The sequence below is a fragment of the Rhododendron vialii genome, chromosome 13a (genome assembly GCF_030253575.1).
Source record: "Rhododendron vialii isolate Sample 1 chromosome 13a, ASM3025357v1".
Lineage (NCBI taxonomy): Eukaryota > Viridiplantae > Streptophyta > Magnoliopsida > Ericales > Ericaceae > Rhododendron > Rhododendron vialii.
In genome coordinates this window covers 33182085-33195452 of record NC_080569.1, presented here as the reverse complement: position 1 = coordinate 33195452, position 13368 = coordinate 33182085, and the positions used below count along the sequence as shown (strand labels likewise).

The following is a 13368-nucleotide window of genomic DNA, read 5'->3' as shown; positions in this document are numbered from 1 at the left end:
CTTAATTACACATCATCATTTATATTATTTCACTTTGGCCCATTAAATTTAATTTTGGAATACTTTTTTGGGTCTTCTTTCATGAAAGAAATAGAAGATTTATGACTAGTATATAATAAAAAATAAGGAAAAAAACCTAACAGTAATGAGACTATATAAGTTTGGGATAAAAAAAAATTGTCACATATAATAATTGTATTTTCTAAAATTCTTGTCGTGGCAGTCGCCGTCATTAGACCCCCTTGGTTCCATCCTTGGTTAGCATGTCAGCTGGCACAAGTCATTATAGGTCATACATTATAATGATGCAATATTATAATGTGGATCCAATGCTCATTCATTCTGCAATATTATATTGTATGACCATTTATTATAAATTCTCTCACCAAAAGTGCAATCAGAAACTCTTAACCAAAACTCTCACTTAAATCAAGTCTCGCAAAATACTAATTTCCACAACAACAAAAAAATAACATTTACTGGCTTCTCCAATCCAAATGGATGAATCTTCAATCAAACAAATAAACAAACAAACAAATTAATGAAGTGCGGAGTCTTCCAATATTGGATTTGAGCAAAAAAATTTCACACACAATCCTTCTCAAATACAAGAATGACCGTGTGTGGGGATAAGCTCATTCAATGTGCAATTGAGACATTTCGTTTGTTTATTTTAGCAAACTTTCAATGAAGACTTTTGCAGTCAGCTTCAATAACAACGTATGAGGCCCTTGTTTGCCACCAGCTAATAAAGTGGGGACCTATTAATTTAATGGGAAATGAATTTCATTCAGTCCTTTTGATTCCCTCGTTCAACAATAAGTTAATAATATTCTCTCATTAGACACCAAACCATCATTCTCAATTAAATGAAACCAAAAGGAGAGACCAAGACTATTTAAATAGTCCACATACGTACTTGTCAGCAATAAGTTGATAAGGTGGGGACCTATTAATTCAATGGGAAAAGAATTTCATTCAGTCCTTTTGATTCTCTCGTTCAACAATAAGTTGATAATATTCTCTCATTAGACACCAAACCATCATTCTCAATTAAATGAAACCAAAAAGAGAGACCGAGACTATTTGAATAGTCCACATACGTACTTGTCAGCAATAAGTTGATAAGGTGGGGACCTATTAATTCAATGGGAAATGAATTTCATTCAGTCCTTTTGATTCCCTCGTTCAACAATAAATTGATAATATTCTCTCATTAGACACCAAACCATCATTCTCAATTAAATGAAACCAAAAGAGAGACCGAGACTATTTGAATAGTACACATACGTACTTGTCAACAGGATAATTCCCAGGTCAAGAAATCCTCCCATTGTAACTTCTGATCTGGTTCTTAATTCTCGATCTCGTGAATGTTATAGTTGGAATAATTTCGAAAGACAATTTAAGGAATTTATCTCCAACTAATTAATTAAAAGTGGCACGAGACATAGAGATATAAGTGATTATAAAAAGTAAAGAATGCAACTGTCTCCAAATAATGTTTTTTAATAATGAACCTGGCTATATTTGAATCAGATTGGTCACTCTTAATCTTAGTTAGCTCATTAGTTTTGGTTGCATAGTCGTAGTTGTAGATTTGATTGGGTTCAAGCAAAAGTAAAATAAATTAAGAATACAAGAATATCCACGTGGTTGTGTTCCCTAAGCACTGGAAAATCTCTGTGTATATATATATATATCCTCGTACTCATTAATTTCCTTATGCTGACTTGAAGACTCAATGGGGTATCTTTCTGCATGACTCGATATCCAACCTAATAGAACGACTAATTTGGAGATAGATCTCATCCACCGCTTATTAGCGGGGATTCAATTAAAGTCAAGATAAAGTTCGTAAAGACTGATCCTCAATACAAAAATGCATTACAATATTAATAGTTATCGGCTCTAGAAAAAATTAAAATAACATAACAAAAGCTAAACTAAATGATGTTTGTCATTTACACATGGAGTATGAAAAATGACTAATTTTAATTTTGGGCATCGATAATGGCATAATAATTAAATTCCCTTAATTTTTTTAGGTTAAGTTGTTTTAGGGTTAGAGTGTGGAATTCTTTTTCTTAATTACACATCATCATTTATATTATTTCACTTTGGCCTATTAAATTTAGTTTTGGAATACTTTTTTGGGTCTTCTTTCTTGAAAAAAAAATAGAAGATTTATGACTAGAATATAATAAAAAAATAAGGAAAAAAACCTAACAGTGGCGAGACCATATAAGTTGGAGATAAAAAAAATTGTCACATATAATAATTGCATTTTCTAAAATTCTTGATGGGGCGGCCGCCGCCACTAAACCCTCTGGTTCCATCCTTGCATACACAGTAACACAGATTGCGGAATTACTTGGCAAATAGTTTCAAGTTAACCAATTCATCATTGCTTAATTAAGAGGCAAGAATCCAAGAATACTTCTTTCTCTCTCTGCTAATTAATCCTCTTGTGATTAGAATGAAACAGAGTAAGACCGGTGGCACATTAAAATAGGCTCCAAAAAAAATTAAACACAAAATCAAGATTAATTTTTATCCAAATCCAATCGAAAACAGGGCCAACGATCTCTTTAGCTGAAAAATAAGACAACGTACCTCAGAAACCCATTGACGACGACGATCTCGAGCCAAATAGGCCCCTCAAGAAACTTCGGACCCCAAAATCTCAAAACCAGAATTCTGAAAAAACTTTTTTTGGGAAGATGATTTTCACACTTCTCTTTTTGATAACCACACTCCCTATTTGTCTTTTAGCAAAAAAAATTCATACACTTTCAATACTAAAAATCAAAAAAAGAGAGTGGCTATCAAAAAGGAGAGTGTGAAAATCACTCACCTTTTTTTACCTTCATTTTATTTTTTACTTTTAAAAATTACTTTTAACTCTTCCTTTTTTAGTTATGAATAAATATGCAATAATTTTTTTTCTTACTATTTTTTAAAACTTACTTTCACCACTATTTTTGAAGTATTTACGAAATTGGGGCTAGGGCTTTGACAGTTGGTTGTGGGGTTGATTGGTTGTGTGGGGTTGAATTTCTAAAAAAACAAAAGAGGGAGAGGGAACTTTATTTTAGTAAAAAAAATGGAGGGTTAAAGTTATTTTAGTAAATAATAAAAAATGAGGTAAAAGTAATTTTTGATAAAATAGTAAAAAAAAAAAAACTTTATTGTCTATTTATTTACTACTAAAAAATGAAAGAGTTAAAAGTAATTTTTAAAAGTTAAAAGTAAAAAAAAAAAGGGGGGGGGGGGGGGGGGGGGGGGCGGGGGTTGGGTGTTTACGCCTTCCATTAACTTCATCCGTTACAAATTGACCGAATTGGACGGCGGGGGCTTTTTTGTTAACAAAATGGTAAGTTCAGGTGCCTTTTTGTCAATAGCTAAAGTCTAAGTATTTTTTTTTGTAAAATTTCTGAAAGTTCAGGGATTTTTTTTTTAAATTTTCCCCATAACAAATATGAAAGTTGATACTATGGGAGGCGTGATAGAGAATAGAACATTACATTGCATAGGTAAGAAAGAAAACCTGATGTCCTAGTACTGGCCCGCCAATGGACCGAATTGAGTCCAAATCCGATTCAATTCGGAAACAATCAATATCAAACTACTACAAATCTGAACCGACACAATCAAATGCGGCCCGTTTCATTTAACCTTCTCAAATTAAAATTAAGCATGCAATGTTTTTTTGAATGTATCCGGTTCAAATCATACGAATTTTCGAATAAAGTATTCCTAATCAAATTCGAATTATGTAAGCTCGGATGTGGATCTAATTCGGTCTAGGCTTATCACAGTCTGTGAATAGAATTATCCCAGGCATGGATCACGTTTTCTACTCTAGTGTTTTATTTATTTTGCTGGGTGCTACGTACGTGGACATTTCCCTATGTTTTTTAAGTTAGTTTTTTCGTCGGTTTGACTATTATTAGTATTGTTATGGTGCAACTTATATCATTTTGTCCCTCCTTTTTTTTGTTTTCGTTTTCATTATTATGGGGGCAAGTTCATATTACTCCTATAACTATGTCTGTGTGGGCCAATCCATTAGTAGAGATAGGATAAAAGTTTGGGATCCGAATCTTCTGTAAGGATTTTCAATTCAATTAATGATTTGTGAGGGTTTTAATAAGAGGGTAACAACACACAAATAAACCCATCCAAGGGCAGAAAAAAAGGCCACGTCTCACGAGAAATTTTTGAGTGCAAATAGGATATTGCTTACGTGGTATCCATGCAGCACATCCAGGCCGTTCAAAAATGTAATTGACGGTCCGGATACAAAAGGTACCAAATGGATTTAAAAAAAGGGAAAAAAATTAAAAAAAAAAGGTTGTTTCGATTTGGATGGCTCGAATGTGTTGCACAGGTACAACGTGATACACAATTTGCAACCAAAAATTTCTCATGTCTCACAAAAAAGTAAACTTACCACAACGGGATCGTTTTTAAGAAAACCAACTGAACAGCGACTCTGTACCATAACTCTATATTTTCGTAGCCTATAAAAAAGAAACTCTATTTTCGTAGAGATAGAGCGAGTACGGTATGAGCTGGGGAAACTATTTCACTCCCTTTGTTTATTATTTGTTTGTTTGTTTGCGTTTGATTACTTATATCATCAGCTTTTTAGCTCACACGATCATTACAGGAGATCCGAATTCACACGATCATTACAAAAGATCCGGATCCTAAAATTTGGCGTGTATTTTTTGCCCGGCAAGTTTGGCGTGTATTGTGGGAGACTGAATCAATCAGAACTTGATTATCAATGTATGGGGGTAGCATACCAAGATCCTTGTCTAACTCTTAATTTTCAATGCACCTTGTTTAACCAAAAAAAAAGAAAAGAAAAGAAAAGAACTTGATAAGTTGATATCCAATATCGAAGACTAGAATATTACGCTTCTCCCTTGTACGTATCGCATTCAACATTTTGTTTGGCTTGCTTCCCATGATCGTCTCTCCACCCGTACCAACCTGTTTCTCCGTCATGTCACTCCATCTCCCTACTGCGAATGGTGCAAATGGTGCCCTTCCAGTTTCCCTTTCGGTCCCAATCAAATGATCCTTTTGGGTGGATTATTGCTAACTCAAAAATTGAGGGTATTCACAGTTCGGGTGTCCCTTTGAATACAATTTTCCTATTTGCTTTGTGGCGCATTTGGTTTGATAGAAACCAACGCCTTTTTTACCACAACTCCAACTCGAGTACTATGGACCACTCTAGAATTGCTGCTAGCATCACGAGCAAAGCCGCAGAATGGTTCTTTCTTTCTTGTTCCGCATAAATCCCACCCCCCAAAGGAGTGACATTAATTCTTGTGGGATGCATGGGTTCCTCCAAGGCTGGACTATTTGAAGTTGAACACGGATGGAGCTTTAAATCGAACTATGGGGAATGCATCCACTGGAGGCATTAATTATTCGAGATCATTGTGGGAATTGGATAGGGGGTTTCCATAGGAATATTACTGCTGTTTCCAGTATTAAGGCCGAAATTTGGGCCTTAAGGGATGGAATGGTTTTCGCAATAAAGGATCACAATATTCAAAGGCTGGAAATTGAGGTGGACGCAATGGGTGTTGTTCAACTGCTTAAGGATACTAATACGGCAAACCATCCTCTTGGTAACATTTCTACTAGACTGCAGGCACCTGATGCAAGACTTTGAAGCTGTCTCCATCAAGCATATATATCGCGAAGCAAACTGTACGTTGTGCAGATGCGTTGACAAATGATGCTCCGACCGGTTTCCGTGGGAGATTTCCTTATCTACCCGTTTATTTCTAGTTGTATTAATGCTACTGTTTTTTATGCAGGTTAATTTGATTGGGATGGAATATCCCAGAATTGTAAGCACTTAATTATGTTTTATTAATGCATCGTTGGTTTACCAAAAAAAGAGACTAGAATATTAGGCTAGTGCTAGAGCTCGATTATAGATGATTAATTCAGTGAATTGGATTATAGCTGCAGCACAATTAACGAGTATATTCTCCCATGGATTGCGTTAGGTGTTTGGATGATGGCAAGGGACTGATTGAAATAAGTATTTATTTTTCAAATGAGTGCACTTATTTTTCGAATTAAAAGTGATGTATTGAGAGAGAATGACATGTCTCGTAAATCAAAAAATAAGTACTTAAAAAATAAGAACCTTATCGAAACAGGACCTGAGATCTAAGAAGAAGAAGAATGCCGATTGAAGTATGGATAAAATTTCGCTATTATTTATCGTACTTGATGTTGAAGCTAGTATGGATAAAAATATATGGAGTCTAATTTTGCCGAACTAATTTAAGAGTGGGTGAATGCCAATATGCCTTTATGACTTGCCAATTGAAAATAGAAAAGTTGAAAAATTGTGCATCTGCATTAAAAGTAGAAAAGAGAGAAGCCTTCAAGGCGAATATTACTTTTATTACATTGCCAGTTATTATCACAGTTTTCGTTGGTGAAAAGACATCAAGAGAGAAGTGCATAGGAAGTTTGGTCACGTCCCCTGATCCCCACATTATTATTCCAACCAACAATAATTAAATTGAGGCATCGATCAAGAGACAACATATTGACGTCTCGTTAGATCGATGCCAAATTAGCTTGATTAATACTGGAGGAACTTCCTGAGCCACTCGACGGATAACTTTGGAATTCTTTTCTGGTCTTTTTTGAAGTCTGTGTAGTATATACCGAAACGAGAAGTGTATCCTGATGCCCACTCGAAATTATCCAACAGAGACCATGCGAAGTATCCTTCCACTTTTACCCCAGCCCTGTGTCAAAATATATATATATATATATATATATATATATATATATATATATATATATATATATATATAAACAAAAAAGGTTGAGGAAATTAAACCTCGATCTGTACTTAACTTTTCGTCAATTGATAATAGTAGTAGATCAATGTGCACAGGAAATTAAGATGAATTTATCTTGCTTACTTTATTGCTTTCAGAAGATAGGAAAGATGATCATGATAGTACTTGATCCTGACAGTGTCATTAAGAGCCTCCTTAAGTGGCAATGGCGATGTCGAATTATCTCTTTGATCAACTCCTACAGTAAGATAGCCAAAGAAATATAAATGCGCCGAAGCAAATGAATTTGAAAACAAACGTTTGGCATGAACACAGAACATGCACTTTAAATCTACAAAATAGCATTCAGATTTTTAGCAGTTTTCTGAGATTCAATTTTTAAAATAACAAGGACAACTATTTACCATTCTCAGTGATGTAAATTCGGGGATTGTTGTATTTGTCTTTTATGTATAGGAGAAGATCTAGAAGCCCGCGTGGATAAACATAAAGCCAAGATGCACCAGGCTGCAATATCATGACGCGCGATACATGAAAATGATTAAATTCACTACTTTCAAATGACATTCGTCATTAAGCTGGCTTAGATATCTCATCAGTTATAAAAAGAAAAGAAAAGAAGGTAACTTAATATATACGTTAGTCGTACCTGAGCTCCAATGGGGACCCCATTCTTCACCGCTAAAATGTAAATACATCACAAACTTCATTTGAGTCCACATTTTGATTCAAAAAAAGAAAAAAAAAATGCACGTATGAATAAACGAATGGAAGTATCGAAAGAGTCGAGTTCGAACTCACACCTGTGAGAAGAACTTGAGGATCTGTGTCGTAGCTTTTGTTCAAGGAATTAGTAAAAAGGAGTTCAGATGCTGCATATGTAGTTGTATAGTAGTTTAACCCGAGAAAATCAAATGACCCTTTCAGCATTTCAGATTGCTTTGGTGAAAATTTCGGAAGCCGATTTCCTACAAGCGATCGCATGATACGGGGATAATCGCCGTTTGTGATTGGATCCATAAACCTGCATTCGATAAGTTAAAGTACTTGAATTTAAGTAACAATAATAACAACGAATTGATCAGCCCTCACCATCCGAACTTGAAGTCAAGAGAACGCTTTTGAGCTCTAATGTTGATCGATGAATCGGTTAAAGGCTTTACCCAAGTAGTCACAAGCGTGATTCCGATCTCACCCTTTTGCGACTTCTGCAGAGATTGATTCAGGGTTTGATTTTAGTCTACACAATGTATATATGATTGAGTTGCAATTCCAACAAACTGTTGCCATGCAATTTGGCTAACATTAATGCATGCGCCGTGTGATTTGAATGACTTGATGATCATGTGATGAAATGTAGATTCTCAGACGAGACCTGATACTTCTCCTTATATGTCGCTACAGCAACGGCATGAGCAAGGAGTTGATTGTGTGCTACAATATAAGGCTCAGTCCCGGAATTTCCACCGGTGCAATTGTTGTTTAACCAAGCTGAGCATCGACCTGGTGCCAAATAACCAACTACGTACCCGCCACCGGCGAAACTCCATGGCTCATTTAGTGTGATCCAATGCTTCACTCGATCTCCAAATCTTTGGAAGCAAAGTTCTGTATAATCCCGGAAGTCAACTCTGTACATTATAGACAAATCGGTTAGTCCCTAAAATATTGCAACGACTAGCTTGTATACATCTTTGCTGTGTCTTGGCCGCCTTTGTGGCAGAGATGGCATCGGCACTGAGGGTCTTGTTCGGCATTTTGGGGCGGCTGAACTTAGGGATGTGGATCTGTTGTTTGCTCATAGGTTTTGCTTCAATTTTTGTTTGTTGTTTTTTTTTTTTGTTGGTTTTCTTCTTCTGTGTGAGACTTTCTCTCACTCATTGTGGGTGGTGTTGTGGTGGGTTTTTTATGTTGTCTTGATGGCTTTTAGAGGTTGGAGATGAGTTTTGTTTGTGTGAAGTCCTGAATGTTTGTATGTGAGTTTAGGTCTCCTTTGTGATTGCTTTCCTCCCTTGCAGTATGACGAATTAGTTTTGTACAAGAATTTTCTTTACCAATTTATTCTCCTAAAAAATGGGCAGCCAATTACATGAATTATCAATGAGAACTAGTCGATCACTTACACAATTTTCTCACTTAAGAAGCCAAGATAGTCATCTTCTAAGGCCTGGGGAACATCCCAATGGAAGAGAGTTACGTAAGGCTGTATACCTGCAGTTATAATATATGACAAACTAAATTATCTTAGTGATCATTAGATAGTTAATTATCAACTTATTTAAATTAATGCCTGAGCAATTTGAGGGAGGAATAACTTCGTTATTTATGTTCTTGACATGTCTCGCACGTGTAGCCAGACTCTAGCTCTCTCTTTTTTTCTTTTTTTTGATTAGCAAAAAAATTTATTAATCACCGAATTCGAAAATTATAGGATTAAAAGGACAAGGGCACAAGAAAATTAAAATTACTTAATCTCCATAGGTACCCCAGACCCAAACGCTGATCAAAGACCAACAAAACCCTAAAATGCCCCCAAGCCCGAAAAATCATCCACTCCTGCCCTGAACACCGTGAAAACATGTTGCCGCCTAAAACCAGAACCACAGACTCTAGCTCTTTAATTAAGAACCTAAACGTGTGCAGTGATTTTAATTATATATCTGGCATGCTCTGATTTTGTACTGAGTTGTTAACATCCAACTCATCAATTTAAAAGTTTAAGTTGTTAGAGAGAGATGTGACTTTCATCATATATCCTGCACGGTTTCAAATATGAACACGAGACATTCTAATTAATTTTTTTGATCGACAAAAGATAATTTCATTCATCCATAACGGGCAAATAAAATAAAACCATTAAGACAGAATAAACCCCGCATTGAGATAAGCTCAAAGGGACCAGAACCCTCCTACTTCTAAATTGCCCCCTCACCTCACTTTTTATAAGACCAGAACAACAAATCATGTTGGCAAGATAGTCCAAACTTACAAAACTACACCTAATGTTTGACCCAAACCTCAAAACATCCACATAAATCAATTCTAATTAATTGTGAAGAAGAGATCCAAAGAAAACAATGACCTTTGGCTAGAAGATCATTTATGAGATTGTTATAGTATCGAATCCCTTCCTCATTCACTCCTCCACTTAGTTTCCCACCTGAAACATGTAAAAATGTACATAATCAAAATAATGACCAATAACATAATAGTTCAGAAAGTGAAGAATTTATGTTAATTAAACATACAATAAAATGAATGAAACATATATATTTTAAAAAAAAATTAACTCAAATATACGTATCACATAGGAGGTGACATAAATGTAGCGGAGAATTATACAAGAGAATAAATTCTATACACCGCCGGTATAAACATTTGTTTCCTCCAAATTAATTATATTGCGCCACGTTGCAAAACAGTGGTCCCCATCAATAAAACATGATGACGGGGCGCAATATAATTGCTTTGGAGGAAACAAATGTTTACAACGACAGTGTAAAAAATTTAATCACATTATACAAAAGGTTTAAATAGTTAATGGCACAATTGAGTTAGGAGATCTTACGAGGTAGCACTCTTGGCCATGAAATTGAAAACCGGTACGCATCCATGTTTAAATGCACCAAATTCTCCACATCATCCTACAATATAGATGGTCAAGATAAATAAATTAGCTCATATAGCTAGAATTGTAGAAAAATTTGTGAAGCTTTATTCGCAGAATAATCTAAACGTGGTACAAATCGATTCCTTTTAGGTGTGAGTTGAGATCAAATATGGTTTAATTTCTTGACGAATGTTGTACTACGTCACCAAAATTAGAATGGGAGATGCTGCCAAGCATCTTCCTATAGAGCGGTGCAGAGCAGCCGATCGCGCCGCTCATCTCGGCAATCGACGGCACGAATCTTAATCGAGTCATGAACGGTTCAAATTTGTATGCGCTCAGATTCGATCCGAGCCTCAGCACGGATCGGCCGCTCTGCACCCCCTCAACAGAGAACTGCCGAGCAGCATCCTGGTGTCCCACCAGATATCGGTCAGCATAGTATGTACTCTTGTAGTATATATACATACATGGAAAATCCTACCATACACTCTTTTAAATCTTTTTGTCAAAATCTTCCTATTGATGTTGAACAAAGAGTTGCAAATGAAAAGCCAAAACCCATGACATCATGGGGCCGGATCCCGTCCATTTGGTTTGGTACCGACCAGTTCGGTTTATTTGGTGCATCCGAGCCGTCCATAAGTCCTTTGGACGGCTCGGATTTAAAGGGGTATTTTAAAAAATAAAAAACACTCACTTTAAATCCAAGCCGTTCAAAACACTTTTGGATAGCTCGGATACACCAAAATGAACTGAACTAGTCCGGAGCAAATGGACCGGATCCAACCCGTGAGGTTCATACCGTGTACTTATGATAGGAATCGCACGCCACGTCTCCGGTGCTGTGGTCCGTTATTTTATCTGCAATTAGTAATTAACTTCCAACTCTTCAAAAACTTCGAAATTCAAGAACCCAATTATGGTATAATTAAGTAGTGGTGCCCAAATATTGGAACGTTTGAGAGTTGATAATCTAGCATTGGGCTCATCAAAGTTAGTAGTGTGTTTACCAAAAATTCAAGAACAGATGTGCAGATTTTTAGAGGTTCTCAGGAGTTCGCAATGGTTTATATTTGATTTTAAAGAAGTTGGATTTGGGGTGCTTAATTTTGAGACCGAATTTAAGATTCTAAGCTGAACTACAAATTTTTACAATAAACATTAAGCTAATGATTTTGGCACTCAATCTTTTATTATGGCACTCTAAAACTCATTTTTTTTAGTATAAAAATTATACATAACAAGACATACTAAAAGACAAATTTTAAAGTGTCATCACTATATTTTATGGTAGACTAATCATAAAGGATTATAGAGTTACAGTAAATAATTTTATCCGTCCCTTTTTTTTTTTTTGATCGGATTTATTCATCTCTCTATGTGATCGAACTCAGAATCGTAATCTAGAATAAAATTGAAACCTACAATCCAGAATACATTTATACCCTTGTAAAAAGATGTGGAGAGAGAGAGAGAGAGAGAGAGAGAGAGAGAGAGAGAGAGAGACTTGGATATTTATGAGTGAATGTATCCCATATACTTGGACCTTTTCCACCCAGATTTGCCCCACCCTCAACCTGAAAATTAAATTGAATTTATTTAGGATATCAAATCAAATTGAAATACAATAAAAAAACAAACAGACAAACTATAAACAACTTTCTTTGAATTGAGATTTTTTGTAGTCCGAAAATAGGATAGCAATGCACAGTCCATTTTTCGACCCACAGCAAATTCACCTCTTTTATTGTCTTGAGTTGTTCATTACTTTCACAAGACACGGAGCAGATCATTTATCCAATAAATCAAGTTGATCAAACATGACATAAAAAATGGACGATACATCAACTTATAAAAATCTATTTTTCTTGGAATGTACTAGGAATGCCTCTCCACAAGGCATTTTCCGTAGTTTGATCAACTTGATTAAATTTTCTCTACAAATTAGGAGGGCGCCGTATAAGTTGATAAAGTCTTGAGTTTACAAGTACCTGATAAGCAGCTGAAGCAGCACCCCAGCTGAAGTCATGAGGATAGTAGGAGCGATTGAGAGCGCGGAGGGCATCACTAGGTGTAAAAGTACCTTTTGTACTAGCCGTAAGGCCCGTAACCATTGCTAAAAGGCTCAAAACGCTTATACTAATTAGGAAACCAAAGGAGAAATGATCAGCTCGAACACCCATCACTACTTGTAGGCTCTATTGGTTATGATTAATCCTACGCTTTAACTTCGTTGGGTTAATATAGAGATGTTGTAGATCTTTTGAAGAAATAAAATATTTAGAGAGATGTTGTACTTCATTTTTTCATTTTTTATTGTTATTGGTTTAAATGCCCGTTCTGTAACTTATACAGTAATAATTTTCGTCCACATGGAAAACAGCAAGTCAACATGTATATATTAATTGTTTACAAGTTTTGGTAGAATTTTAGGTCTGGGAATTTTAGCCTCCAAACCTGATCAACCTTGGCGACGGATTTGTGGGTTCTTGTGCAGCACCAGTGGTGACGCTTAGTAGCTGCAACTGCGGTGGTACGAAAGAACGTTAAGCTTTAGCTGCCAGTGGGAATCTTCCATCTTCCTCCAGCCACATCCACGAGTGGACCAGTAGTCTCGATCAACGTGACTGTCAATTTTTGCTCTTTTCCTTTGTTTTTGCCACTAATAAAGTGAGATAAAGAACTTGGACAAACACAAATACTCCCTCCGTCCTTTTTACATATTTTAGTTTGAAAATCACGCAGTTTTAAGAGTCAACTTTCACATCTACTTTATACTTTTTTCATCAATTTTTCCACTTTACACTTTTCAAAACTATCCTCCGTTGGAAGTTTGTCTGATGTATCGACCCGCCACTGTGTGCTCAAGGCTCAATTTATATGGGAGTAACGGCAAAG

General features: G+C 35.8%; 1 protein-coding gene across 1 annotated transcript; it reads right to left on the bottom strand.

The window, feature by feature from the left end:
- Nucleotides 1–6426: 6426 nt before the first annotated feature.
- LOC131314649 (beta-glucosidase 12-like) lies at nucleotides 6427–12721 on the bottom strand. Its single transcript, XM_058343442.1, has 13 exons — nucleotides 12462–12721; nucleotides 11978–12047; nucleotides 11273–11331; nucleotides 10426–10501; nucleotides 9940–10017; nucleotides 8981–9068; nucleotides 8233–8488; nucleotides 7950–8065; nucleotides 7661–7881; nucleotides 7507–7538; nucleotides 7262–7364; nucleotides 6981–7095; nucleotides 6427–6800 (listed from the first exon to the last, which is right to left on the bottom strand). Exons 1-13 carry the CDS (start codon nucleotides 12651–12653, stop codon nucleotides 6632–6634), a joined length of 1575 nt encoding a protein of 524 aa, XP_058199425.1. The 5' UTR covers nucleotides 12654–12721; the 3' UTR covers nucleotides 6427–6631.
- Nucleotides 12722–13368: the final 647 nt, after the last annotated feature.

Bases quoted from the DNA above. Each gene is read 5' to 3' on its own strand.
- LOC131314649 (XM_058343442.1), bottom strand. From the start codon at position 12,653: ATGGGTGTTCGAGCTGATCATTTCTCCTTTGGTTTCCTAATTAGTATA. The intron at 7,365-7,506 runs GTACGACTAACG...ATGATATTGCAG, and splicing joins GGGTCCCCATTGGAGCTCAG to CCTGGTGCATCTTGGCTTTA. The intron at 7,096-7,261 runs GTAAATAGTTGT...ATCTTACTGTAG, and splicing joins AATTTACATCACTGAGAATG to GAGTTGATCAAAGAGATAAT.